Raw genomic sequence first — 28,000 nt, forward strand, 5'->3', positions numbered from 1 at the left:
GGAATATAAATAGAAGAACAATGCCTGGGTCTGGTAAAAATAGGCATTTGTTTAAAAAAAAAAAAAGTATGGAGAAATTCTATGCTTTAAGAGAATTTTCCTACAATCTTCAGAGAATTAATGGGATATTGGGGACATTCTCATTGCACCTGCATGGATGCCAGATGCAATTTGGAGCCCACTGTAGTTTATTTCTGTTAGTGGATTGAATAAATTAATTTCATTCTGTCCATCTCATTTATTCTCTTAAATGGAAAAATCTTAGTGGGCTGTGTGGTCGTGACAGAGGATTAAAAATAAAGAATATCTCATTTCACCTCTGTTCTGTCAGCAGCTGCTGTGTAGTCCTGGGTGGATCCCTTCATCCTTGCTAGCTCAGCTCCTGCATCAATGCAGAGGAAACTGCAACATATTGCAGCCCCCTGAAGTTCTGGGATGCAGCAGCAGGAGGATGCTGCATGTGCAACACAGGTTCTCTTGGTCTTGGTGGAGGCGACGCCTGGGATTCTTCTGTCCTAGTTAAACAGTGCTCTCATTGAGATGGTGCTGGACTCTGAGGGCTTCTCCCCTGTATTTTGTGCTTGGAAAACAAGTGATTTGGGTTGTGTCACTTCAGCATCCAAATCCTCTGATTTTCACGGCCCTTTGGCCTCGTGGACAGGGATGACCTTAGTGCTCCTGACATAATCAGCACTTTACCCACTTACCAACATCTGTTTGAGAATCAGATTTATCAGCTGTGAGGTGGAAACACTCCAAGTACTGTGACTGGCCAGCTCATGGACTCCCTGCTGGGGTCAGTCCTGGCAGCTGGGTGTGCTGGAAGGACTGGAGGAATGCTAACATTCCCTCTCATCCAGCTCAGGCTGGACTACCTTGCAAAACTTCCTCCCCTGTTTGATCTTTGCCCCTCCTCTTACACCCCCCACACAGTCCCCGTGCCCAGCTCAGTGGACACAGAGCTTGGGTGGATGTGGTGCAAGGAGAGGAGGAGCCATGCTCAGAACCTGGAGCTCTGGGTACACAGACAAGTCAGTCCTTTTTGGAGGAAATTCTGGAGTTCCCACATACACACAAAAGGTAAAAGATACTCAGGCTCTGGGTAGGACTTGCACAACAGAGAACTTCCCTGCTTTTGTTCTCCCTCAGCACAGCAGGAAAATCTACAGGAACACTTAGATAATGACCAAATAATTTGGAATCCTCCCTGCTGTGGTGGAAACCCAAGTGTCTGGAATGTCTGTGCTACCCTTTTCATTGATTATAACACAGTAAATGTAAGAGGAAAAAAAGAACCTCTCTGTCCTTTTAAATCACTGCAGGGAAAGATAAATCAGGGCTTCAGCCTTGTCTTGGCACTAAAGAGCCTTCCTCAATTTTTTTTTTCCCTGAGAATTGGATGTTAAACTGATATTGGTATCTATGAAACAATATCCCTGCTTTGTGTCCTTATTGAAGTAGCTTCCAGTTTCTCAGTCTTGCAAAATTTCCAGCACATTAATTTGGCACAAATGATTTATAGCTGATGAGCAATTAAAGTACAATTTCTTTCAGCATCTCAGGCTTTGTGACTAGACTACTAAATGACTTTTCAAGCTTGCTTTATCATTACAGGATAGCAGTGGGATGAATTCACAGGAGAAATTTATTCCTCCTTGCAGACCCAGCATCTGCTCTTACTGCAAATTGGAGCACTGCTTGCATTCCCCAGATAATTTCCTCAGCATATCTTTTGTACAGTCTTTCTTTGGACCTACAAGAGAGCTTTACTCTGAATTTCAGTGACAGTTTACTCTGACATTACAAAGTCCTTCCAAAATACCTGTTCTGTCTGGAACCTTTGATGTAGGCTGATGCTCTGCTTAGACCTGTCAAGGTATTTCAAAACCAGGAGCAAACAAAACCTTTTTTTTTTTTTAATTTTTATATTTGGAAGGTTAGCTCCCAGAGGCAAGTGTGGTGGAGAAAAATCAGATTAAAGTACTGGCTACAAAGAGTCCTCACCTCCAAGTTGTTTAAATGTCAGAGGATGACATTTAGCTAACCATGTCTTGATTCTGCTCTAATGGAGGTGGAAAGAACCAGAGTAGCTTCATGTAGACACTTCACCTTTCAGGAAAGGACATGACAGGTAGAGTTGTCAACCCTGCTTGGTTTTGGGAGGAACAAATAGCATGGAAATGAGCAGAAAGGGAAGGCAAAAAAAAATAAAAATCAAGAGATCCAGTTCTGACTGTACAGCTGGGACCTATGCTGGGCTATTTGCTTGTAGGACCCTTGATGAACACAATTAAAACTGCAGTGACCATACATGTGACAGGATTCTCTTCACTACCACCTAGTGGGAAACTCCTTCATAACCCAACTCCAGAGCTGCTCCTGCTCTCCAGCCTCATCCTGATGGTAAAACAGGGAATAAATGTGGGGGGGAACCGATGGGTGACTGGGAAGGAGGACAGTCCTGCTTCCCCATACAGGTGGAGGAATATGTAGAGAGAGCCTGTAATTTAAACCCATTATCTCACTATGACTCCAAGCTCTGCGTCCAGCCCAGTTCCTAATGGTTGTTACACCTTCCTTAGTTTCAGTGAGACTCCCAAAGTTTAACAAATGTAAAGAGTAAAATATTTGTCCTTCTAAATGCAACTGAAACCTGCAAACAGTGGCAAGCAGAAACCCCGGGAGTTCCTCTAGTGTCTCAGTCAAAAGGTAGCCTTGCACCTTCTTGGCTCTGGAAGCTTTGGTTGCACTATTACAAGTATGGAAGGAGGCACCAATGAAAAAACCCAGCTTCCTTCTGTGTAAAATCACATTTTTCAATTACAATCACATACTTACAACAAAAACTACTAAATTGGAACATAAATGGGTATATACTTGAAACATTAAAACTGTATTTGAGCGAGTCCTTCCCGCTGGGACACTCTGGGTTTGCACAAATCGCTGAAATCCAACCCCACGACAACATGTAAATGACAATTATCTCAGATTTTTCACACTCCTGTTTGCCTTTTGGGACTGAGCTCCCAAAGCACAAATAATCACCAGTTTTGGTACTTGTGTAGCTTTCTTCCCCCCAATAACAGAAATGAGGGTGAGCATTATCATAATAGCTCTCACATTTCAAGGAGGGGATTATGTTAATGTCATTCAGGCCAGGAAAGCATTTAGCAGTCTCAGCAGGAAGAACATTAAAATGGTAAAGAATTATTAATAGAACCATTTCTCTGTGTTTCTTTTGCCAATGGCAATTTTACCACCCTATTCAGGGAACTACACAGGCTCCCTCTGGAAGCACTTCTATCATAAATACATTTAGGTTTTTTCCCTTCTCTGTATTCTCCTTGAAGCCACATTACACTGGCTTTATCCCAGCAAATTACTGTATTTTTCATCATGTACACTTAATAGTAGATATTATTCAGTAAGTTAAAACATCAGAGGTAAAAATGGTGTTGACAAGAAGCCAGGCATTGGGAGCCTGTTCTGCCCTCCATGCTGTTCACAGCACTCTCCTGTCTCTTACTGGGGCTTTGCCCAAGTGCAATAACCAGAATACAGACCAGTAAAATATAAGAGTAATGTTCCTGTTGTGTATCCATTATACTTTGATGCAGTTGTTTTCAGTGTTAGTAAGTAATCTATTTAATTAGTAATTCAATATTACATGTAAGGCAGCAGGGATTAATTTGGAACACTTAATCAAGGCAGACTATTATTTACCAATAAAATAGAATTTCTTTAGAGGAGCTCATGACATCCTTGCCTAGAAGGATATTGGAGAATGCTGGGAAGCTAGTTTTGTAAAATAGCTGTCACTGTATTTTCACACTGTCTGCTACTTCAGGAGAAGAAAATAATTCTTTAAAAATGCATTGGAGTTATATTCAAGTGTAGTAGGAGAAAACAAAGTGTTGAACATGTTTAAATAATCTTTATTAAACTTGCCATTAAAATAAAATAGAAATCAGACTTCTTGTGATTACTGATATATTTTTCCAATCTGCATCCAAACTGATTTGTTAATGTAACATTGTTTGTGAGCTTGCTATTAAACTGACCAGATTAGTGCTGTAAAGCTGCTTATGTCTTGTCAAGAAACACTGAATTTGAGGGGTCTCAACCACCAGATTAATTACACCTAAGGAAAAACATTCTGCAGGGGAAAAAATACAGAACCAAATACTGCAAACATGAGGAAAACAAGCAGGTCTCACTCAGTGTCTCTGAATTTTAAAAGTCTCCACTTGCACATTAGCAAGATCACATTAATCAGAGTGACCTGAGGATCAAGCCATGGCCTGGGAAATTGCTACAATTCAGGAAAACAACATATCCTAAGCACTGGTAACAGATGAGGATGGGTTAGCAAACCCAAGACCCCTTATTTCAAATATTCATTCTCAAGGCACAACCCTTGAGCACAACTCAGTTACAGGAGAACATTGGATTATGGCCAGACTCTGCAACTGAGCTCTTGCTCTACTGCTAGAACTAGAATCTAACTGGTAAAAGCTCTGCAGCTTCCACCCTTGGCCTCTGCTGTTCTCATCACCTCACAACTGCATATCACAACACTGGGAAATAGGATACTGCAATCCTTAGTGCCAGGGTGTAAAATAGGGATACTGGCTAATTTGCAGCAGGAATCCCCTCCATTCCTTAAATCTGTAACATTTAAGAAACACTGAAAAGCTGACTGGTTTTCCTGCACTGAAGAATCTGAAATACTTAAAGGAGTGCTGAACCATTCAGTGGCACAGCCTGGCAGGTCCCAGTCAATGGCAAGATCAAAGTGGGTAAGTTTGCTGGTTCTTTTGCTAATTCCCCAGGGTCCTGCAGTTTAAAATGGACAATTCTAACAGACCAAGGGAAAAAGCCCTTCAGGATAAAGTGACAGAGAATATTTACCTCCTCCTTAGTATTTGAAAGGTTTCCATATTCAGTTCTCCACGTGGCATCCAGTTGTAGCGTTCAGTGAGGTCCCAGCATAAAAACAGATGTTCACTTCTGGGTTTATAGACTTCAAAGTTCACTGGTTTCAAAAAAAAGCCTCTGCAGCTGAAGGTCTCCAAGGCAAGCAGAAGCAGCAGCATCAGGACTTCTGTGTGTATAAGGAATCCTTGAAACCACACAATATAGACAGATAATTTGTTGTTGTGCTTTCTTCTCTTTACAACTTCCACTGACAAATATTGCTGTTCTTTGTTTAAACTTAATGGTCTGTGTCCCCATTTCCCCTCCAGCATTCAACAGGTTTATATACTTACAGAATATAGATTGGGCAATCTTTTAAACAGAACACTGCTAATATTTTCCCATCTTAGTTTAGGTAAAAGAAATCACCATGCCAAAGAGAGGCAGAAATAAGTAACACAGTGTGACAGTGTCTCCTCTGTCACATATTGCAAGAGCTCCACAATCTGTTGTCTCTGTTTGCAAAGTCCTTGAATTATAAGGACAGATCATGCAGAAACTATAATGTCATGGTAGGACACGGTAATTAGAATTGACAATTACAGTTATCAGCCAGTAATTGTTGGCATGTCTGGCAGGGGCAGGGGGGAGGAATAAAGGGAAACAAGATAACAAATGAAATGCATGGAAACGTGTCAAAACATTGATAGGACAGTGCCAAGCTCACCATTCATTTCTTCCCTGTTGAGAGCGTGACCAAAAATAAAATATTTAGAAGCTAAACATGTCTTTTTACATTAATGCTCACGTGAAAATTTCTTACATTACATGTTTCTACGTGGACTCCGAACTGTTACATCTCTTTAGCCACACAAAGAAAGTCTTCTGTGTCCATCTGAGCTTTGTTAACGCCCTGCAGGGAGGCCACGTGGTGCTCTGGGTGCAGACCATGTCTGAAATAAAAGCCAACAGTTACACCAGTCCCACCCCAGCGGGCTGTGCCTGGAGGGAGGAGGGTCCTGTGCTGCTCCTGCTGACTCAGGAGCCTGGAAAGCACGGGTGACGGTGCCCACAAAGGGAAAACAGGGGACAAGGTCCTCTGTGGCATTGTCTTGGGCCATTACCCAGTTTGGGGACAGCTGTACCAGGCTCCTGTAAGCTTAGGTTTGATGGGAGTGTGTAGACACAGGCAGCTGCCCCCGGGAAGCCTCCATTGAGACAACACCTTTAAATCCTCCAAGGAATCACTCTCATGAGACACTCCTGCATCGAGGCCACGTGTGCACACCAAGTTATTCCCTAATTTAGCCACTCAAAGTAGATAGATTCATTCATATCATTTCAGACCAGAAAAGACAAGGTAGTCATAGGAAGAGAGCTGCAGAACTGGAGAACTGCATTAAGTGACTCCAGCTGAGCCAGGGATCGTGTTTTAGGAAGTCACCCAATAGGTGGGAGCAGAACCTCAGAGCAGGACTGGTATCAAGAGGGGATGGAGGAAGATGATAAATGGGAACCACAAGCCTGCCCAGAGCACTCATTGGAAGCAGAGGGCAGTTGATGATAGGACAGGGATTTTGAGCATGAACCAACACCCAGGGCTATTCCTTATCACATCCTTCAATCACGGGCTCAGAGGGGCAAGGCCTGCAATCCCCCGAATTATGTGGGAACACTTCCCTTGCTCATCAATTAAGCAATAAACACAGCAAGTTAAAATGAAGGTACTAGTGTTTGCATATCAAGATACCCAGCAAGCCAAAACCAGAGTGAAAAAGTCACTTAAGACTCGATGCTCTGCCACAGAATTCAGCTGGAGCTCCAGAACGTCCTGCGAGTCTTGGGAACGTTCACATAGACCCCATGGTCACACTCCTCTGCTGGGGGTGTCACAAAGGCCAGGGAAGCTGCCAGTGTGGCTTTCTCCCAGCCCAAAGGGCTCAGACTGGCTGAACTTCACCACTGCCAGAGCTCCGAGCGGGCTCTGCGATATTCCAACAGCAGCACCTTCTCCTGAACCACGCGCAGCCCAACGCGGCTCTTCCTTCTGGGCACTCCACCTTCTTCCTTCTCCAAAACTACTGGGGCCAGAAGAAAGCCATGCCTTTCCATCTTCCTGGTTTTCTTTCCATAGCTCACTTTTCCATGCTGCAGACCTCCTATCCTTCATTTTCCTCGCCTGCTTCCCTCCCTTTCCCCCTCCCCCTGCTTTCTCTCCCTCTGCACTTTGTGAACTGCTGCGGCGGGTGCTGAAGTCCAAAGTTCAGTAACTTGCTAAGCACACAGATAAATATGAACCTTGGAGAATTTACATTGCTCCAATGTAAACAGATAGCCAAGGGTCCCTTTATCAGCACTGGCTCAGGACAGTCGTGGGGGGTCTGAAGTGGCTCAATTTTGTATTTTGTTTTTTTTGGGGGGGCACAAAGGCGGGAGGCTGCGCTGTGCCCACTCTCCTGACAGTCGGGCGTGTTACCTCAGGAACATGGTGTAGGGAAGCTGGAAGCAGGATAACCCAAAATCCGAGAGGCACGAGGCTGAAGACCATGGTGTCGAAGCTGAGCCATCTCCAAGTGGAGCTGCTGGGAGCACTGCTGGAGTCGGGGCTGACCAAGGAGACCCTGATCAAGGCGCTGAGCGAGGTGGAACCCTACGGGCTCCAGAGTGAAAGTCAGCGCGCCATCAATGCCCTGCAGACAGAGAAAGGGGAGCCCTGTCCCGACATCCCCAACCTCCCCAATGGCATCGGGGAGTCCAGGTTATCGGAAGATGAAACCTCCGATGACGGGGAGGAATTTACCCCTCCAATAATGAAGGAGCTGGAAAACTTGAGCCCTGAGGAGGCTGCTCACCAGAAGGCTGTGGTGGAAAGACTATTACAGTAAGGACAGATTTACTGCTCCTCTTTGCTGTTTTCTTGTGCTCTCCCTCTAAATCTCTTCTCCTTTCCCCTTCTGCTCAGTTCCCTAGTGTTCAAAGTTGATCTACCTGCACAGAGACAGCCTTCATCCATGGCAGGACTAGCAGCCCCCCAACACCCCCAGATTCTTTATAAATGCTCAAATTTTCCTTTCACCTCACTTAAATGCATGAAGGAAGCCATGGAGCTTGATTCAACGTGCTTATAGCATCAGGCTCCAGTATAGTCCAAGGCCTGTAAAACCTGCATCTCTCTGACTGAATGTCAAGGTTTAGAATTTAAGTTTTTTAATGGGATTCACAATTTCAGTCATCAGGAAAAAAAAAAAAATCGGTCACTCTGAGCTGGTGCCACATTTGCCTGAGGATGTACAGCAAGGTGAATTTGTAATGTTTCCCTGCTGTATTTAAGGAGATTAATACTGTTAATTTCACTGGGGTTTGATGTAGATTATTGGGCAAAGACAAAGCAAGAGAACTCGTTCTGAGTGCAAAGTTCCCTGACTTCAGTGGGGATTTTTCTTGTAAAAAGAGCACACACCAAATACATGCAAAGGTTAAAACCTGGGCAGAACACTCTGCTTCTACCATCCACTGCCTATCACAGATACAAAGGACACACACAGCAACAACTACAGCTTTCACTGCCACACAAATCTGCCTTTGCAAAAAGCATTTTTGAGATCAAATGACAGAAAAAGTTCTCTGAACCAATAAGCCTCACAATAGACTCAAACATTCTCCAGGTTTCCCATTTGGGATTCTCACTGAGATTACAATTCCTATGGGTGACCCAAGAGAGTTGTCCAAGCAAGGATCAGGTCCATCCTACCATCTATCACAGCAGATTCTTGCCAGTCTTGGGGGTATTTTGAAATGACAAGGTGATAGAAAACAAAGAGATGCAGCAACATCCTACACTTAAAATCTTCACTGAAAATCCATCTAGAGAATTTCTCAGGCTTTCTGATCACTCACGTGCAGAGGAAATCAACAGAAAATGTAACAGCATAAGAAAACATCAAATCCCACCAGGAAAGGCCAGAGCTAGAAAAACAGCATGACAAGAGGCAGCATTTGCTGTAAATTGCTTAAAAAACCCTCCCTGGCAGACTGGGAGTTGATGACTCCACAGTACCCAAGAGAGGAAAATTCACTGGGTCAGCTCTTACCTGGGTGGGGAAAGCATTCCCAATAATTCAGTCTTCTTTCTGGCCCAGTATGTCTCTCATTTCTTTCCCACTTCCAGCTCTGTCCCATCTTTTAGTCTCCTCTGTTCCCTTTATCTCTTTCAAACCCTTTTTACCTATTTCCCTTCTCTCCTCACTTTTGCCTCTGCTGCTGTTCCTCCCATTTTGTTGTCTCCTTGGCTGATTCTCTCTCTGCCTCCCACTCTTTCCTTCCCTTCATCCTTGTCTCCTTCTCATCTTCCCGAGTCTGCGTACAGGTCTTGGGGTAGTTTGAGCCCAATGGCACCGGGCGGGCCCTGGCTAGTTACTAATTATCCAATGGCTTTATTATTTCTCTTTTGTCTTATAAATTTATAGATGAAAAGACCCTGATAAGCTTTTTGATCATTAACTTCTGATGGTTTATCAAGTATCTCTCCACAAAGGAAGCCATGGAAGCTGCAGAAGCCCCCCTGGCTTTGTCCCTTTTTCCTGTAGGGAGTGGGTGAAGCAGGACTCAAGTGCCATCTGCTGTGATCCGAGGACAGACACAGGGATGGAGGGAATCCCTTCCTGCCACCCTCACTTCAGCACCAGTTCTGGATTCTGATCCTCCCTGCCCTTCTAGGATCTTGCTGCCAGTGTGTCCTGTGCTTACTTTCAGCCTCACCACAAGTCTTACCTCTCTTGCAACCCCGTGATATTAATTATTAATACTTTCTGATGAACAGTCTCACAGCTGCCTCCAGACAGTCCATTGAGCAGCATTCCCATTTCAAAAATGGGAACCGAGGTACAGACAAATTCTAGGACCTACCTAAACCCCTGAGACAGCATGCAGAGGACTGAGCAAGGACAGGGATCTCCTAAGCCTCACACTGGGTCTTAATTCCAAAAGCTTTACCCTGAAACACCTGAGTTCTCTGTCATCACTCCCCCCATCACAGGATAGAGCAATTCCCTTCTGCTGTTAAGGGCAGTATGAAGGCACCAGAAGCCTCAGTGTCAGCAAAAAATTACAAGTATACTTATAGAGGAATATAATAGGTCTAAATTAATCAAGGTGAAGTGAAAACAGCAGGAAGTCTGCATTGACATGTTTCAAATTTCTCATCAAAGTGACATTGTGTCTGAGAACTCATTCAAGCAGCTGAACCAGTATCAGGGGGTGAGAATATCTAAGAAATTGTCACTTACAAATAAAATTTTTTTGGTTTTAAGATGCCTAAAAGTAATGTCCTTAAAATAGTGTTAAAGAACCTTAAGGCAGGGCAGAACAGTCTATAATAGAAATTAGTCCCATCAACAGATAAAAGAGAAGAAGGCAAGAATCTCCATGCCCAGGGAATCCCAATAAAAGGTCAATGCTTGCAAAGCTATTTAAGCATCTACACAAGGATTTCAAATACAAAAAACTGATGGAGGCACTTCTGCTTTTAGAAGCCTCTTTGGGCATTATTAATTCCTGGCCTAGTACTGTAGGCCAGATTTTAAGAGAGACTGACTTGTGGCAGCTATTGCTGATGTCCATTGTTAGGCTTTCCAGGAATTGGAAAGGGAAAAAATGACAGTACCAAGGGAAAAAATGTCAGTGCAGGACCACTGATGTTGAAAGCACAGTTTGGAAAGCTCTAGTCAAAGCTGAGTAAAACAGGATGTAGAGAAGATACACCCTGGTACACTGGGTGCACCTATGGGTGTTGATTAGATCTTGCTCCCACAGACAAAACATGCTAAAGGCAGTTCAGATATTAACAGGTGAATTAACATATTTTCATTTTGTCCCTTCATATGTTTCACTGATCTTCTGCAAATTTACAGTTTGAATAAAAACATTCTTCTCATATCAATCCACACAGAAAACTAATTGCATCTGTGATAAGAAATAAATGACTCAGTAGGGAGTTTGAGCTGTGTGGAGAAACTCCCAGGTATTCCCAGAGTAGAAAGCAAGAGAGAGGCTACCTTGGGGGAAGGGACAGATCATACAGCTGCAGGTAAAGCAAATGGAGAGAGGAATAGCAACAATCCACCTGTAGGGCAAGGGGTGAAATTCCATTAGGAAAGAAAGAAATTGAGATAAGCTACAGATTTCCCCTGGAGGCAGGGATAAAAGTGTGTTTTCCAGGAGGAAAAAAGAAAACAAAGACATATAATGATAAAGGTTCAGTCTTCCCCTCACCTTAGAGTGGCTCTAGCTGGGGAATCTGGAGATGAAGCTGCCACACCCCTTTCATTTCCACATATAAACCAAGATGAGGCAAACCAGGCCAAGTTCAACAGAAAGGAACTGCTGGGATGGATGGTCTTACCTTCCCTCTGTGCCCAGCCCGGCTCCAGGCTGTGCAGGGCTTGCAGCTCCTGAGGAAAGGGCCAGAGGATGGTCCTGAGCACTTCACAGCTCTGAACCTCTGTTTGAGCAGGGTCTGGTCCAAGGCAGCAATTCAGAACCCACCTCGGGGAAATAAAGGCTTCTCTCACCTGAGAATCTGAGAACAGGAAAGAAGGAGAGACAGAGAGAATGAGGAAAAGGAGAGGAAAGAAAGGAACAAAGGAGAAAGAAAAAGTCAGGAAGAGCGAAGGAGGGAGAAGGTCCCCTGAATGTTACATCTCCAGCTCTCTGGAATGGGTTTTCTTTAATGCTAACAACTTGATATTTACTTTCCATTTAAATTTGAGATGTTGCTATAAATTATCAACCAGCCTCTTGTTCCCTTTGAGTTTATAACTAACTACCTGGGTTACTTATTGTTCAGGTAACAAAAGGGAGGTGAAAACGCCCTTAAAAAGTGACCTCAGAAGTAAGAAAATGGGAAGCTGACATGGAGAGAGGACCCAGGCCCCTGTGGTGGGGATGAGTCACAGAGAGGGGCTGTGCTCAGATGGCAACCAGCAACTGAGAGCAGGAGAGCAAGACCTCAGGAGAAGTCAAAAGTAACTGCGTGAGAAGAATTTGGAGACAGAGATTAGACCCTGGAGAACAAGAGATGAATGGGGAGACTGCATCTGGGGAGAAAGGGAAGCTAAAAGACAGAAAACAGGCTTGGACATATGGAAGGAGAGCTTAAGTAAGGCAGACCCATTTCTGCAGTTCTGACTCACTGAAGCAATTGAGAGTTCAGTGTAACTACAAGCAGGAGAACCAGGTTTAGAGTGAAATCCTCCCCTCTGACAGTCCATGACAATCTTATGGCCAGTGAAAGAGCAAAGGTTTCAACTTATGTCTTAGCCAATGGTGGAGGCTCTACAGGTGGAACTGTGTATTTGGGCAATGGTTCACAAGAGGGTTCAGCTGACCAGACTGTCATCACTTGTACTCTGGTGTAGCCTTGGCCTGAAGGATTGCTGCACTGACATCACAGACTGGGATGATACAGAGTAGCCAGGATTTCATACAGCTGTCCCAGGAAATCACACTGTTCTAAGATTCCCTGCACTGCTTTGCCTCACAAAGCTCCCTGCTTTGTCCAAAAGTAGACAAAAAACATAGGGCTTTAAGCACTGAGAGAAGAGACTGACAGATGCTTCCTGCTTTATTCCTACCACAGAGGAGTGAGGATCTCAACGGGGAGACAAAAGTGTCTCGTGATTGGGGTGCAGAAAGGAACCAAAATGTAACAGAGGCTTCCATCAGTGGCAACACAGTCTTTCCTCTTCCCAGCCAAGCCAGAACTCAAATCTAAGAGACCAGGTTCCCAGTCAGAGTCTTTTCTCCTCTCTATAGGGACTTATACAAGGAGTGCAGGGTGCAGGTGCTGGCTAGACTATCACAGAGGGAAGAGATTGATTTAGGTAGCAGAAGTGAAAAAGAAAACACACTGAGGAAAGAAAAGCTTTCATAACTTCAGCCAAATGTGAGGCTTTTGAAAGACAAAGATGGTTAAGGGAAGAAGCTGAAAAACAGAAGCCTCTATGGCAAGTGTTCCATTGTAAAAGAGAAACAAATGTTCTATTTTAAGCAGGTTCTTCAGAAAGCTGTAGCTGGCACTGTTTCTGTCATACTTTAACTGCTGTGAGCTGCTCCTTGGACTATCAGCCATTGGGAGGCTGCAGGAGAAGAGAGATAAGGCTGTTTGTACTGAGAGAACAGGTGTGGACTTTGTCCTCCTTATCACTTTGCAGCCTCCGGCAACCTCCTGAGTCAACAGAGCAATGAGCAGCACAGTTGGTGCCTGTTGCTCAGACATATGTGTTCTTGTGACAGTTTCTGCACAATCCTAGGTACCTTTTTTCTCCCCACTGCTCCTTTGATGCTGGTGTTGAATGTCACACCACTGTCCTTCCACAGCAAGCAAACCAGTTCCTCCAGACCTTTCACATAGAAGGCACAGAAAGATGCTCTTGTTGAAGTGAGCCAGGGGCTTTTCTGCAGGGAGGCTCCTGCACTGTTTGGACTCACACTGCCTGCTTTCACATCTTTATTGCTACTGTGACTTTCAGCTCTGGTGAAATTAATACACACAACAAAGTCACAGTCATGTTTTCTCTGTTTTCCTTAGGAACCTCCACGGATGTTCTAATTAATTAATTGGAGATCATAAAACCCAGAGATTCACATTAATTGTAAAATCCCAAATCAGGTTAGCTTCTCAAGTTTTGTGTGCAGGTCTGAAGCAGGTCTATTCCCTCAGCTGTTACTCCAAAGGAGGGTGGCAATAGGAGGAATTGGTGGTTTGCCTGTTGTTCTTTATTGCATTTAGAAGCTCCAAGGGGCTCTAGGTGTGAATCACTGTGTTTGAATAACACATAGCAGATGTGTAAGAACATAATCCTGGGTGACTTGTCACATACATATGCATACAGAGCTGTCACATCACAGGATAATGACAGCCCGCTTCCATTTCCTGAATTATTGCAAGGCAACCCAACCTGGACCAGAATGAGGGCATGAGCTGGGTTCAGCCTAATATCACAATCAATCTGTCTTAGAAGATTTAGTACATCCACCCCAAGCATCTATGCCTTAAAGAGAGGGGGATAGAAAAGAAAATTTATGTAGGGAAAGAGAAGAGAAGAGAAAGGTTGCCTCTGCAAAGAGATCTGTAGTCACAGAACATCTATCTGAATACTGAAATGCAACATCACTTCCCTCCTCATACCATTCCTCATTAGCAGAAAAAGTGCTTTAAATCCACAGTACTTGCCAGCAGAAAGGTCCATTCCTTGCTCACATCACTGGTCAGCACTTTCTGTCATCACAGATGACAATTGCCTAGAGAGAACAGCCCAAAACCGTGCATGAAAATGAGCCCAGACAGCAAAGATCGTGGCCATGTACTGGGAAAATCCCTTGGTAACTGAAGAGCCTCCTCCTAAGGGGAGATCAAAGTACCTACAAAGAGCAGTTCAAAGGAAGCCAGTGCTACATCTTCTGCACTTTATTTCCAGTGCCCTGCAGTTCTTACCCTGAATGCAGAGTTCAAACTGAACCACTGAGGAACTGAGCTTTCCCTCCTGCAGCCAGTGAACACTCTGGCCTCACCAAATGTGCTGCTGATGACAGGCAAGGTGCCCCTCAGGAGGTACCAGTGCACTTCCTTGGAATCCAGGTCTGCTGAGAGCAGGTGTTTGATCTCTCTCCTCTGAGAAGTGTTTTCTGCTCCTTGCAGAGAGGATCCCTGGCGAGTAGCAAAGATGGTGAAATCCTACCTCCAGCAGCACAACATCCCTCAGCGTGAGGTGGTGGACACGACTGGCCTGAACCAGTCCCACCTCTCACAGCACCTCAACAAGGGCACTCCCATGAAGACCCAAAAACGGGCAGCCCTGTACACCTGGTACGTCCGGAAGCAGCGGGAGGTGGCCCAGCGTAAGTACAGCACCAACTGTTCTCCTCTCTCCACCTCATAAAGGCCTCTGCTCTCCCTGGATCACCCTAACTCCCTATTCTTTCCAAGGAAAAATGGAAGCAAAAGCCACTTTTAGCAGGTAGCTTAGAGAAGTCTAGGTCAGTACTCAGTGGTGAGGTGAACGAAACAGGACATGGGAAATCACTCCCCTCATACAGCAGTGACCCACCTCCCTCTCTGGCTGGCTAAGGAGCAGCCACCTAATGCTCCCTGTTTGCAGTTAGAGTTCTACACCCATCCTCAGACTAAAGCAGGGTAGTGGGCAGAAGACAGAGACAGAATTCCTGCCCGAGAGGAAACAGCCTCAAGTTGCACCAGGGGAGGTTCAGATGGGATATTAGGAAAAAATTCTTCACCAAAAGGGTTATTAAGCACTGGCACAGGCTGCCCAGGGAAGTGGTAGGGTCACCATCCCTGGAGAGATTTAGAAGACATGCAGATGTGGCACTTGGGTGGATTTGGCAGTGCTGGGTTAATGATTGGACTCGATGATCCTAAAGATCTTTTCCAACCTAAATCATTCTATGATTCTATGCCTTCTCTAAACTCAGCTGAATCTGCTTTCACTACTCCAAGGTGGGAGCAGAGATGCAATGCACATGAGAGAACCATCAGGTAAAGATGGTCCTGCTAGAAACATCAGTTTTAGCAGATTATGGTACTTTATTTCCACTTTATTTAGATTCAACCCTCTGTCTTGTACAAGATATTCTCCAAGGGTAAGCTGCATTGGGCCTGCTAGGCACCCAAATAGACAGAACTATTGGAAATGCTTCCAAAAAGCCAACACCCTTGCCCTTCTGTGCCTGCAGAATTCACACATGCTGGCCAGGGTATCCTGACAGAGGAGCCCATGGGAGATGACCTGCCCACCAAGAAGGGAAGAAGAAACCGCTTCAAGTGGGGTCCTGCCTCCCAACAGATCCTGTTCCAAGCCTATGAAAGGCAGAAAAACCCCAGCAAAGAGGAGAGGGAGGCCCTGGTGGAAGAGTGCAACAGGTAAGGGTGGCTGTGTGGCTTTGAGGAAGGGGGCACAGCAGGGCCCCTCTGTGTCCTGGTGAGAGGCAGGGCAAGGGCACAGCAGTGGGTGTCACCACTGACACCAGCCACGCTGGAGTGAAATGCCACAGCTGAGCATTCCCTGTGCACAGAGGACAAGGAACACCTCCTGTCTTGCTGTATCAGGATCACACAGCACAGTGTGCCAGACCCCAGCCCCTTTGGGGCTGTGCACTTACTCTGTGTCTCCAGCTAAGCCCAGCTCAGCAAGGCTGTCCTTGTGCTTTCCCCCAACAGGGCAGAGTGTATCCAGAGGGGTGTTTCCCCATCTCAGGCCCAGGGACTGGGCTCGAACCTGGTGACAGAGGTCAGAGTTTACAACTGGTTTGCCAACCGCAGGAAGGAGGAGGCTTTCCGGCACAAGTTGGCCATGGACACCTTCAGTGGACCCCAACCCACCTCTGGCCCCCCCCTCACTCCTCACAACTCCTCTTCCCTCCAACCACCAGCTGCTCTCTCACCCACCAAAGTTCACGGTAAGAAGCAACCAGAGGGAGATCTGAAAGAGGGGGTGAACCTCCCCAAAGCCAGTCACCAAAACCGTCTCCCACATCCACCCCTTTAGGAGGTGAATCTACAGACAGAAAAAGCAGACTTGCTACAAGGGAAGAGCACAGGTGGCAAAGAGCCCATGTCTGTGAGTGAGGAGAGTGGCTAGAATGGCAAGGGTGACAGAGTTCAGTAACAAAGCTCACAGCCAAAGCTGTCACTCACTGTGACATCCTGCTCTCCCTCCCAGATGGCAGGCAGCAATCCCCTTTGGAGGAGTCATCCCTGCCTGCTGTCAGAAATCAGCTCCATATCCTTTCACTTGTGTGCCCCTTTCTCCTTCCAATACCAGCCCCATCAAATTTTTTAGGATCAGGAAAGGTCGTTCTCCATCCAAAAAGAGCAGAGCTTTTTCAGCTTCACAGGCCAGAGCTGGGAGTTGCTCTTGCTCTGGGAAGAGATGATCTCACCACAACTCTCCTCTTTACAACCACATCCAGCAGGGTGGTTTCCAGTGAACCCTGCTTGCTCCCTGCAGCACTCACAGCCAGTCAGTATTTGAGGAAGCAGCTGCACCAAGTTACAGAGGAAAGCCAGGGCAGAGTGTGAGAAGGCCTGTTCTTCTGGTTCCCCTACTACCCATTAAGTCCCTGCCCAAACATCTGGAGGCAAGTGCCTGCAAAGGAAACTCCATTTAGCACCTGCCAAAGTTTCCTCAGTTTCTCATTTTTGACAACCAGTTTCCCTCCTGTTGTGATGCAGGAGTGAGGTACAACCAGCAGCCAGCCAGCGAGGCAGAGTCCTCCAGCAGCAACCCCCACGGGAACAGCTCCATGGTGACCACCCAAACCATCCTGCACCAGGTTTCTCCCCCGGGACTGGAGCCCAGTCAGAACCTACTGAGCACAGACACTAAGCTGGTAAGTGATGGATGCTTCAGCTCTGCTGACTGGAGGACATCAGCTCTGCTGACTGTGGTCACAATGTGGACTATTCAGAAGTAGTTTTTCCCAGGATGTTCTTAAACCCACATTTTTGTAGAGATACTACAAAGTCACTTTGCACTGACCACATGAGATCAACAGTCCTGAGACACAAGTGCCCTCTAAACTGCAGTGAGGGCAGGAATTAGAGCATGAAAGCAAGAATCCGTTTCCTTTATGAGCAATCAAAACAGCCTATTCTGAAAACACAGCACTCAAGGTATGACATGGTTCCCTTCTTCCCAGAAAACCCTGTTCTCTCCTCCTTTCCACAGTGAGATTCTCACCTCATCTCCAACTCTCATCTGAACTCAACACATCTCAAGATAGTTGATCAGACCAGTGGGATTAACAGGACACAGAACCACACCTACATCTACCTTACCTGTGAAAATTAAGCCCAACAGCCTGTATGCAGACAGCACTGGATATGTAGATTGCAGCAATCCACCTTCTCAAAGCCAATTTCCTTTTGAGGTCTGATTACACCTTTTCCCACATAATTAGCAGTGAAGCACTAGAACTACATGACTGATCATTTCAGATTGCACATGTTCCCTTGCTTACAGAGAAACAGTTGGCAGAAGTTTGCATTAGTGCAAGTTGCCCTGAGGCAAAGTTAAGGTCACTAAAAATGAGTATGATTTAAATCCCATCAGTCACTCACTTTGCTGCTTTCTGGTCTCTTGCTGAAGAAAATGTGTCTTTTATGAGGTCCTGGAAATCTTCTACGTCTGTCTTCTAAAACTGATATCAAGGTGGTTTGTCCCACTGTTTAACCTCGGGGTGTTTATTCTTACTAAAGGTTCCTTACAGCTTTTTGTCTGAGGGGAGAGAAAAAAAAGTATAATATAAAGCATTGAACTTTCTCTATCAGCCAAATTATTAGAATGCTTTTTTGCTCTTCCACAGTACTTTGATTACAGGTCTCTAAAGGGCCTTACAAACTCAAAACCCCACTGGAGCATAGACACAGGTTACGTGGTTCATTTTAGAGGCTGAGAAAACAGTCAAGTTATTAAATTTCTCAAAGACAGACTGAATCAGCAAGGCACACAAACACAGAACAGTCCTGTTCTATCTAACAGGTACTTCTCCTCTCTAACAGCAGGGAACTGCCATGTAACACAGCCTGAAAAATACACTGTGTGACAAAAATAGTCTAATGGGACTTATCAGCAAGTCCTTTAAAATCGCAGTCACTGGCCACTAACAGACACTTGCAGGGAGAAAGGGAAATTACAGGCATTTCTCGGGGGAAAAGGTGAACAAGAGAAGAGGAACTCCTGCATTCTGTGCTGGACTCTGCAGCTAGAACTATTGTGTACCCAAGCCTCTTAATTTCTCTGAGCATCACCTTCTACACTCAGCTGTGAAAGATATTCTTTCTCTAAAAAGAATGCACCAGGCCTAACCTCATTCCTGTTTGAAAAATCCTGATGATTTCTTAAATGTGAAAGAACTAAACTCTCAGTTTACTCTCATTATGTCAACAGCTGACTTGTGCTAGTTAATTGAGCACAGGGAAACTGCAGACAAGCAAATGTGAAGCCTTCCTAGTCAGCAAGGGGTCAGAGCAGGCAGGAAGAAAGGGAGGATGTTTCTCACAGCCCTGGGACTCCCCAGCCTGCTGCAGGTGGCATGTTTAGGGTTCTCCTTTCCCACAGGTGTCAGCTCCTGGAGGAACCCTCCCTCCTGTCAGCACCCTGACTGCCCTGCACAGCCTGGAGCAGAGCCCACACGCCCTGAGCCAGCAGACCCAGAACCTGATCATGGCATCCCTGCCGGGCGTCATGGCCATCGGGGCGGGCGAGCCCCCGTCCCTGGCACCCGCCTTCACCAACACCGGAGCCTCCACCCTGGTCATCGGTGAGTTGTGCCCTGCCAGGAGTCACACAAAGAGCTGCCTGTCACTCCTGCAAGCACCTGCCCCACCTCCAGAGGCAAAGGCACTAAGCTGGCAGTGACACACGAGAGGAAATTGTCACTAAGGATCTTCAGCAGCACTGGGTACTTGCAGGTTCCAGTGGGATTAAGGGGCAGATGTTCCTCACGTTAGAATCATGTTACACACAAACCCACGTCTTCAGAGTAAATGGAATTCTGCAATCTATTCCTATGCCAATGTTTTGGTTTGCTGCTCTTCGTCTTCCCAAATATAAATTTAATACTTCCTTAGAACTATGAAAATTGAAGCATGTTCATGGTGCTTGAAAGACAAAACATACTGTTCCACTTCCTGCAAAGAGCAGCATATGCCTTTGGAATCCACAGTAATTACTATTTTTTTATATTTTCCACTTTAACAGCTTTTCTGGACTTGTATGAGATTTCTTTTCATTCCAAGACTAGTCTACTGCCAAAGTACATCTCATTAGATACTGGAAAATAAAATGTATACTCTCCTCTTACACTTTCCTAGGAAGAAAGAGGCCTTATTTTGCTCCATGGTGACAGCTCTGAATTAATTTCCATTTCCACTTATACCTCAGATTATGACATGGATTCAAATTCTGTGCAAACAAAAAACATAAAATTGGAGTGCTGGAGAGACTTGTTGATTTACAGGAATAGGATTTGAACAGTTGTGGGAAAAGGGCAGTAATGTGTGAAACCTTCTACCTGACACAAGTTCCATAATTTGGCAGCCCTAGCAAAAAGAGGTTAAACTCCACTCCATGTGGCTGGACGGCTACAGTCTAGTTCTGGTGCCAAGAGCTTCATAAAAAAAAAGAGTAAAATTAACTGGGCACTGAAATGATGTTCTGAGTTTACTTCTGAGCAAGGCCTCCCCAGTGGACCTCTGTGTCAGGTCATCACTAAACTGGAAAATGGGCTACACTGGTACACAGGGTGTAGACAGGAACAAGAGGTGGGGTTCTGCAGTGCACATTTTGCACATTGCCACTTCACTCTCACAGGCATGAAATCTATTCTTCATCACAGATAACTAATGAAACTCCTGAAAAGCAGGATCTGCAATCACCCTGCAACCACAGGGCTGCCACAATGACTGTGTGACACCCCCAGTGCAGAGCAGCCACACTCCTCCCACAGTGTGTGACACCACTGTCATCAGTCCTTGTTTTCCAGGCCTGGCTTCAACCCAGCCCCAGAGTGTACCTGTGATAAACAGCATGGGGAGCAGCCTCACTACCCTGCAGCCTGTCCAGTTCTCCCAGCAACTGCACCCCTCCTACCAGCAGCCCCTCATGCAGCAAGTCCAGAGCCACATCAACCAGAGCCCCTTCATGGCTACCATGGCCCAGATACAGAACCCTCACGGTAAGAGTATGAACTCGTTTGCTCAAGCAAACAAAAATAAAGCCTCTGTTCTAGGGCATTTGCTGGGAATTGGGCTTGCAGCACTCTGGTTTCCTCTTCTGCTATTGTTGCTCTAATTATGAAATTATTTTTCTATTGCATTCATCTCCCTGTCCCTCCACTCCCAGCCTTTCAGAGACAGACAGCAGGTCCCCTCGCACGAGGAGAACAGCTCAGCCAAACCAGCCTCATGCAAAGCTCCAGCACCCACATGACCTTGTTTTCTTTCCTGCACAGCTCTCTACGGCCCCAAGTCTGAAGTGGCCCAGTACACACACACAGGCCTCTTACCACAAACCATGGTGATAACAGACACAGCCAACCTCAGCGCCCTGACCAACCTGACACCAACTAAACAGGTAACAGCACATGCCTTTGTTCCCCACCTTAGAACTGCACCAGTCTGCAGGCAGCTCCTTGCTTGTCAAAGAGGTTTTGGGTGTGTGGTGTCTGTGTCATCCCAGCAGGACCATCTTTTTTATCTCCTCACTGGTGCCAGCTGCAGTACTGGAGGCACTAGAGAAAGCTCCTCACTGCATCATCAAGGAGGATTTAATTGTCCTTAGAAACAGCACCTGCTCAACTCTTCTCTCACACCTGTTAGAAGGGATGAAGAAGCCAGGCACTGTTAACTCTCTTTTCTCTAGGCATTCACCCCTGACTCAGAGACTCACACCGAGTCTGGGATGCACACACCAGTGTCACAGGCACCAACAATCCACCTACAGAACCAGGACACCACCATCCAGCACCTTCAGCCAGGCCCACGCCTCTCCTCGAGCCCTGCAGGTAAGAGCAGCAGCCACTACTGTCTCAAACCACATACTGCCCAGTTTCTCTTCCCAACTCTGCAAAATCCAGTTAGGAAATGGTAACTGGGGCTCACAATTCCCTAAGAGGGCTATACCAGTGTCCTGAAGGGGTCAAAAAGCTAGTACAAGGAAAAAATCCAGAGTACTTTCTGTGTAAGGCCAGACTGTGGGAATGGGCTCCTTCAGAAACTAGAGAGGAAAATAACCTTAAAAATACTGGCAAAATCAGTGTTGATGAGTATCCAGTCCTGTGGGCAGTTTTCAGGGCTGAAAAGTCCAAGGGTCCCTCGTGAAGAGACTCCAGCTGGATCTCCCCAGTTCTAAGAGAACTAGGAGATCAGCTAGAATCCTCAAAACTGAACTCTGCTGCCCTCAGTGTTTTCAGGACCTACGTAAAAGCACACAAAGCAGACAGACGAAAGGAGTTAAGCCCCTGTGCCAGGGGAGTGCAGCCATGGTGGAAATGTGGGGGTGTACATGCAGGGCAAGGGGCCTGCAGTGGGAATCTGTACTGACCTTGTGCCTGTGCCTTTGGCAGTGTCCTCCAGCAGCCTGGTGCTGTACCAGAGCTCCGACCCCACCAACAGCCACAGCCAGCTGCTGCCATCCACCCACAACGTCATCGAGACCTTCATCTCCACACAGATGGCCTCCTCCACCCAGTGATCACCACAGCTGCCCCCAGGGTGACTCAGGTGCAACTCCAACCGTGTTTGCCATCACTGTCACCTCTGTCACCACGGGAAGGAAGGGCTGCTGTGCTGAGCCAGCCCCCACTGCCTCACACAGACCCCTGCTCAGCTGCCTCCAGGAGAGAAAATGTCTCAGGCTCCAGACAGAAGCCATGGGAAGATGATGCTGGCACTGCTAAAATCCACTGCCCTCCCCAGAAACAGCAAACCCAAACCCCCACAGGCCACCACAGAATGACCAGACATCCTTTTGTGGCTGCCCAAAAGGAAATCCCACCAAGCCAGGGACCTGACTGAAATATGGCAGCAGTGCCAGGGCCTGGATGGGGCTTTCATTCAGCTCAGCTTTCATCAAGCTGGGCCTGTCCAAACCTGCCAACACCAGACTATGCCATGAAGGAAAGAGCAAAGCTGAGCTGCCAAAGAAGGGACACCATCTTTAAAACACTCTCCTCCTTTGCTGAAGGAGCATCAATAATAACAATAACAGCACCTTGGAGGCAAGAGAGAGAACTTGGTTCCTGACTTTGCAAAGAAAATCACCAAGAAACACATTTGGGAATGGCTTGGCACAAACCTGTCAGCGTGGGATCACTGACTACAAGCTACAAATCCTTAATTAACAACCAAAGTACCAAACATTCTCAGTTACAAATGACCTGCTCTAAAATCATGCTATCCCAGTGGAAATGGCTTGGTTATTTTTGATATAGCTCTGCTTTGTTTTAAATGCAGAAATTAAAGTTTAACAGCAGCAAGGAGATTCCAGTTCTCTGCATTAACCCTGTGGATTCTTATCTCATGTGACTTGCTGAATGATTTGGAGGATGGCATTCCCCACTGGTCCCTGACACTGCACAACACCTGGGAGGTTCCTAAGCTGCACAGAGAGTAGAGGTTCCTTCAGCTTTCTCTATAAACATGTCAGCTTGGATTCATTTTACAGAACGTGGCTCATTCTTGGCTTCCCTGTAGGCTCCATTCTGTAGCTCTTGATATGCAAATAATCACCCTGGGGTCTAAGAGTCTTGCCTGCACTAAGTGTAGGTTTTTAGTCCCAAGGATCCACTCACATAATTCCTCTTCTAATTATTCCTCTCTATTTACTCTCAACATTCACATTACTGATATGTCATTAACTGGGGCTTTCTTCATGTCTGGTTAACAGGTTTTTGGGACTGAAACTGAGCTACTCTTTCTACTGTGAAATGGATAAAAACCCTTGAGACTAGAACACGCTCAAGACTCTTAAAAGGTTAAGACACGAGAGAAAATTAAAAAAGGAAAAACCCAACAATGAACTTTTCAGTTATATCTGGAAATTACAAAATTGCAGATGTCCATTACAGGTTTCATTGATAGGAGCTTCCTCTAGACACCACCAACAATTTCAGGCACTAGATTCTCCGAGGAGTTTTATCCTAGAATTGTTTGCTAATTTCCCATGTGCATCAGTTGCAAATATATACATAACTTCCAACTAGAACAAAAATAATCTTAAATCAAATCAAAAGGTAATGTTTAGGCCACTATGCATTTGAAAGCCCAGGTCCAAGCTGCAGTGCACTGCAGTTTTAACTGCCCCATAAGACAAGTAACTTGTGCTGGCACATTCAGTTAGATTACAAGCCAATTTTCTACTTGGCTTTTCCATTTTTGGATGCCAACTGTGTTTTCTTGACTGAAAACCAGCAAGGACCTTACAGCAGGTTTCCCACGCTCAAAGAGCAACAGTTCACTCTTTTGGTTTTTCTAATCTGGCTTTCTGGTCTCCTGATTAGGGCAAATAAGTTGGATCTACTGAAACCCAACAATCTTAAAAGAGAAGAATATTTATTAGTAACAGGTAATTTCCTGAAAGACTGGAACTGAAGCATAAACAGACTAAGAGTCATACCAAAAACCACCAAACCTCACAGTATTTCAGAGACAAAAGTCATAATCAACCCAACTGAAACACAGTAATTTTTAAATTAGGCTTAAGTCCTTTCTGTAGCAATTTCATAGCAACTAAAGAGCCACCCTCAGCCATCTCTCTCTCTCTGCTGGGGAGAATCCAAATACAGCAAGAAAGCCATTGTTATACAAAACCTACCAAATTAAATAAGCCCAAGAGCATAACAGAATTTAATAACAAGAGATGCCGTAAAAAACTATACATGAAAAAAAAATGTCAGTGGACACAACTGAACAGCAGGACCCATTTATACCAACCCTGAAATCAGCTCACTGCACACTGTTTATGTGCTGGGGCCCCGGAGAGCTGCAGATTGCAGAGGGATTAGTAACACTGCAGGTTTCAACAACAGATTGTTATGATGATCACAGGAAAAAAATAAGGGGGCCCTGGTATCTGAAAGGGTGCTTTTGGTAAATGAGTCTCCCACAGGCTGCAATTATTCTTAGTAGGCGCCTACAAGAGGCAAAGAGAAAAGGGAGTTGATCACCTGTTGCCATGTAAACCAAATTCAATTCATCATGTACTTTCTCCAGGACACCAGATTTGGTTTCATGATGTGAAGACAGAGCAGGAGAGATGCAGCTGTGATTACACCCCTCTGTCACACAAGTCTGGCACAGGATTTCATCCTTTTAGGCTTGGCCTGCACGAGCAGCAGCACAGACAACTGCCCTGTGAGGAGAACAATGTTCCCTTCCTCAGGGGTGCCAACAGCACAGGAAGGCACTTAATTAGTCTCTCAGGCCACTGAGCTTTTAGAACAGAAGCTCTGCCAATTAATTTTCCCTCCTCTGCAGCAACTCTTGTTGTTAAGTTTTCTTTCATTTCCTTCATCCATCACAACCGCCTGCTGTTTGCAGAGTAAAACCATCATTCCAATTTTTTCTTCTTCTTTTTCTTCTTCACAGCTCCTGGCAGCACTGAGTTGTCTCCATGATTGCTGTTCTGTCTCTCCTGCTGTCCATTTGCAGACACCAACCGAGGCAAATCTTTGCAGATCTGGTCACACTCTACTGGGTCTATTCTTTTCTCTTGAATATTTTTCTCTCCCTTAATTTTCTTCTTCTTCTTCTTTTTCTTCTGGTTGTGCTCTACACAACCCTGACTCTGATCCTGGCTGGAATCCTGGGATAGTGCAGGAAAAGCACTTTGCTTCAGAATATCTGCAGCTGACACAGCAGCCTCCTGGAACCTTTGCCACTCCTGGTCACTGTCTGTGTCACTGGGAAGGGAACAAGAGGGAAGGAGGTTGTGTTACACTTTTGCCTTCAATTCACCCAAAACTCAGCCAGCAGAGTAATCTGAGATGAGAACACGTGATAAACACCCAGTGGCTCTGGGACTCCCACACCTACAGTTTGCATTTAACCAGATGGAAGGCCAGGATGCTCTTTACACACACAAGAAGGGGAAAGAAAATCTCCCACAAACATTTCTAGTTCCCCCAGCACTAAAATAAGAAACAAAATTCTGGTCTAGTCCAGTGTCAGAGTCATGAATACACACTTCTCCAGCTTTTCAGCTTCCTGTTCCCTCGTGGGATTTCCAGCTGCCTCTGAAATGTGGGATACAACAGTCCTTGAGGAGCAAAGCAGCTGCCAACACCTCACCTGGAGCTCACTGGGCGCCTCCTCCTTGCTGCAGGGCAAGGCTCTGGTTTCCCACAGTCTCCAGGGACAGAGGAAGAGAAGAGGCGAAAACCTGAAGTATGGGTAGGGGAATTTTAGGCATGATATAAAACAGAGGTGAAAGCAATCAACAGCCATCTCCCTGGAAGCCTCACTACTGTTACTGTATTGCTACAGAGCTTGACAGCAATTATTTGGGACTGTGTGGGAGGACTTGGGGCACAAAGGTCACAGCTGCAAAGCAACAGCCCTCACAGGCACTAAGAAAAATCTTTTATTGCAAATGTTTATTAGTTGGGTGTACAACTAATTAGTTGGTGATGGACAGGATCCATGTCACTTGTCATCACTTAACCAACACAGTCACAATGGCTGAGACTGGAACTCACCATCATCTGCAGAGTCAGACTGTGGCACAGAGGTCTGAGAAGGTCCTGATGAGTCCTTCAAGACAGTTACAAAACTAAACAGAAAACTCCAGTCAGAACTTAGGTTTGTGCAAACTCAGTTCAAGTTGGATATTTCTGGGAAACAAGACTAGAGGGAGATGTTACACTTTTTTGTTAGTGAGGCTGCCTCAGGTCCCTGCTTTCAGGGCAGACCAGGCCTTCTCCTCTCACCCACACATGCCACAGGAATGATTTAAAAGCAGCCTTTCTAAAGCCAGCTCTAAACATCAGGAATTCTAGTTCTCCAGGGCCATATTTACACACTGAACAGCCCAGTCAGAGGCACACTGCCAGCACAACCCTGAATTGGGCACTGCTTTAGACTGTAAGAACAAATGGAAGATTCCCATGCCACCCTTTAAATGACCAAAGTGCTAAGGCACCCAAATTTGACTTTTTTCCCTCCCCACAGCACATTCACCACAGAGGCAAATGGTCACAGGCAGTGCTGCACAGGATCTTTACCAGAGGGGCACAGCACATCAGCAAGGTTAGATCAGGGACCATTGGAAGCTTGCACTAAATACAGGAATGAAGGAGACGAGATGATGTTGAATTTCCTGGGTCCAGCACACAAAAAGCATCAGTGTAGCTGATCCATAGAACAAACCTTTTCAGCCCTGCCTGCCCATACCTGTCCAGCATTGCTCCCAGTTTCTTGGCCACGTGTGCTCTGAACTCTGCAGTTGTGTGGAGCTCGTTGTCGCCCTCCTGGCAGCCGTTCACCTCCCGCCCGTTTAGAACAAGAACAAGGATTATTGTCTTTCAAGGCCAGAAACACCTGGTGCCCTCACCCAAACAGGAGACAAGAGACTGTAATATATGTAATTGCACTAATTCCTTCATGGGACACTTACAGAGTTGGGCAGTTTCTGACAGTGGAACTAAAGCTGTAAATGACAGCAGCAGTAAGTTTTCAACTTCTATATTTCCCTGCTGGTAGAGGGATGACAAATGTACTTATAGAAAAACTTACTATCTTTTTCAGATTTAACCATAATTTCAGATTATGGTTGGGCTAATTCCCAAAACAGAGCAGGCCCTTCCAGTGAGAATTATCACAAGGTATTAACTGTAAACAGCCCAAATACAACATACATTAATTTTTTCTTCAGTGAAACATGAAAGTCTGAAACCAGGAGAAAAAATACCTCAGACTTGGCTGATCTTTGGGCTGTAACCGATCCTTCCTAAAGCCACCTGAAAAGGAAGAAGCAAAAGCACGTTTAAAAGACCTGTTCCAGGACCTCTTTAACCCCCTTCGGCCACATGTTATAGCATAAAGAATCGTGCCCGAAAGACAACTCTCGCCCACCTTTGGGGGGGGAAACAGTTATGAGGGGAAAGGGAAACTTGGCTCCGGCCAGTCCTGCCAGGAAGGGGCTCCAGGCCGGGCTGGAGGCCGGGGATGACCTGGGTAGGACCCCGCCCGGCTCCCACACCGGCACCACGGCACAGAGGCCGGGGCAGGAGGCGCTGCGGAGGGACCCGGAGAGGAGAGGGAGAGGGAAAAAGGAGAGAGGAGAAAGGGCAGAGCAGAACACTCGGAGAGCAGAGTGCGGCTGTTCTCGGCCCCTCACCGCCGCGCGGCTCCGCCCGTGGTGCAACCGCCGCAGCCGCTTGCGCCGCACAGTCCCAGGCGGCCTCCCGGAACCGCGCCGCGGCCTCGCCGCCGCCGTCCGAGTCCGAGCTGCTGCCGGCGTCGGTGTCCGGGCCCGAGCCGCCCCTGGGCGCCGCCATGTTGCAGGCG

At 46.1% G+C, this 28,000-nt stretch overlaps 2 protein-coding genes across 5 annotated transcripts; one reads left to right on the plus strand and one right to left on the minus strand.

Moving 5' to 3' along the window:
* Nucleotides 1-27,999, minus strand: CUNH12orf43 (chromosome unknown C12orf43 homolog). Of its 4 annotated transcripts, XM_051805459.1 has the most exons (6): nt 27,831-27,999; nt 27,401-27,450; nt 26,885-26,982; nt 26,191-26,264; nt 25,784-25,874; nt 23,770-25,395 (listed from the first exon to the last, which is right to left on the minus strand). In XM_051805459.1, the coding sequence occupies exons 1-6, from the start codon at nt 27,988-27,990 to the stop codon at nt 25,044-25,046; spliced, it is 825 nt and encodes a 274-aa protein (XP_051661419.1). In that variant the 5' UTR covers nt 27,991-27,999; the 3' UTR covers nt 23,770-25,043. The 4 variants fall into 4 exon arrangements, 1 of the variants encoding a protein (XP_051661419.1); XR_007907438.1 differs by lacking the exons at nt 23,770-25,395; nt 25,784-25,874; nt 26,191-26,264; ... (1 more) ...; nt 27,401-27,450; nt 27,831-27,999 and adding exons at nt 1-2,797; nt 4,912-5,122; nt 5,741-5,870; nt 11,318-11,494; nt 12,108-13,635; XR_007907439.1 differs by lacking the exons at nt 23,770-25,395; nt 25,784-25,874; nt 26,191-26,264; ... (1 more) ...; nt 27,401-27,450; nt 27,831-27,999 and adding exons at nt 1-2,797; nt 4,912-5,104; nt 5,746-5,870; nt 9,009-11,311.
* On the plus strand, nt 7,154-23,029 carry HNF1A (HNF1 homeobox A). The gene is made up of 10 exons (XM_051805451.1): nt 7,154-7,798; nt 14,615-14,814; nt 15,667-15,853; nt 16,151-16,389; nt 17,165-17,322; nt 19,053-19,254; nt 20,479-20,670; nt 20,947-21,068; nt 21,357-21,498; nt 22,060-23,029. The coding sequence occupies exons 1-10, from the start codon at nt 7,464-7,466 to the stop codon at nt 22,185-22,187; spliced, it is 1,905 nt and encodes a 634-aa protein (XP_051661411.1). The 5' UTR covers nt 7,154-7,463; the 3' UTR covers nt 22,188-23,029.
* Nucleotide 28,000: the final 1 nt, after the last annotated feature.

This window comes from Manacus candei, unplaced genomic scaffold (assembly GCF_025592945.1).
Source record: "Manacus candei isolate 608988 ecotype Guabito, Panama unplaced genomic scaffold, ASM2559294v1 h1tg000064l, whole genome shotgun sequence".
In the NCBI taxonomy this organism is placed as follows: Eukaryota; Metazoa; Chordata; class Aves; order Passeriformes; family Pipridae; genus Manacus; species Manacus candei.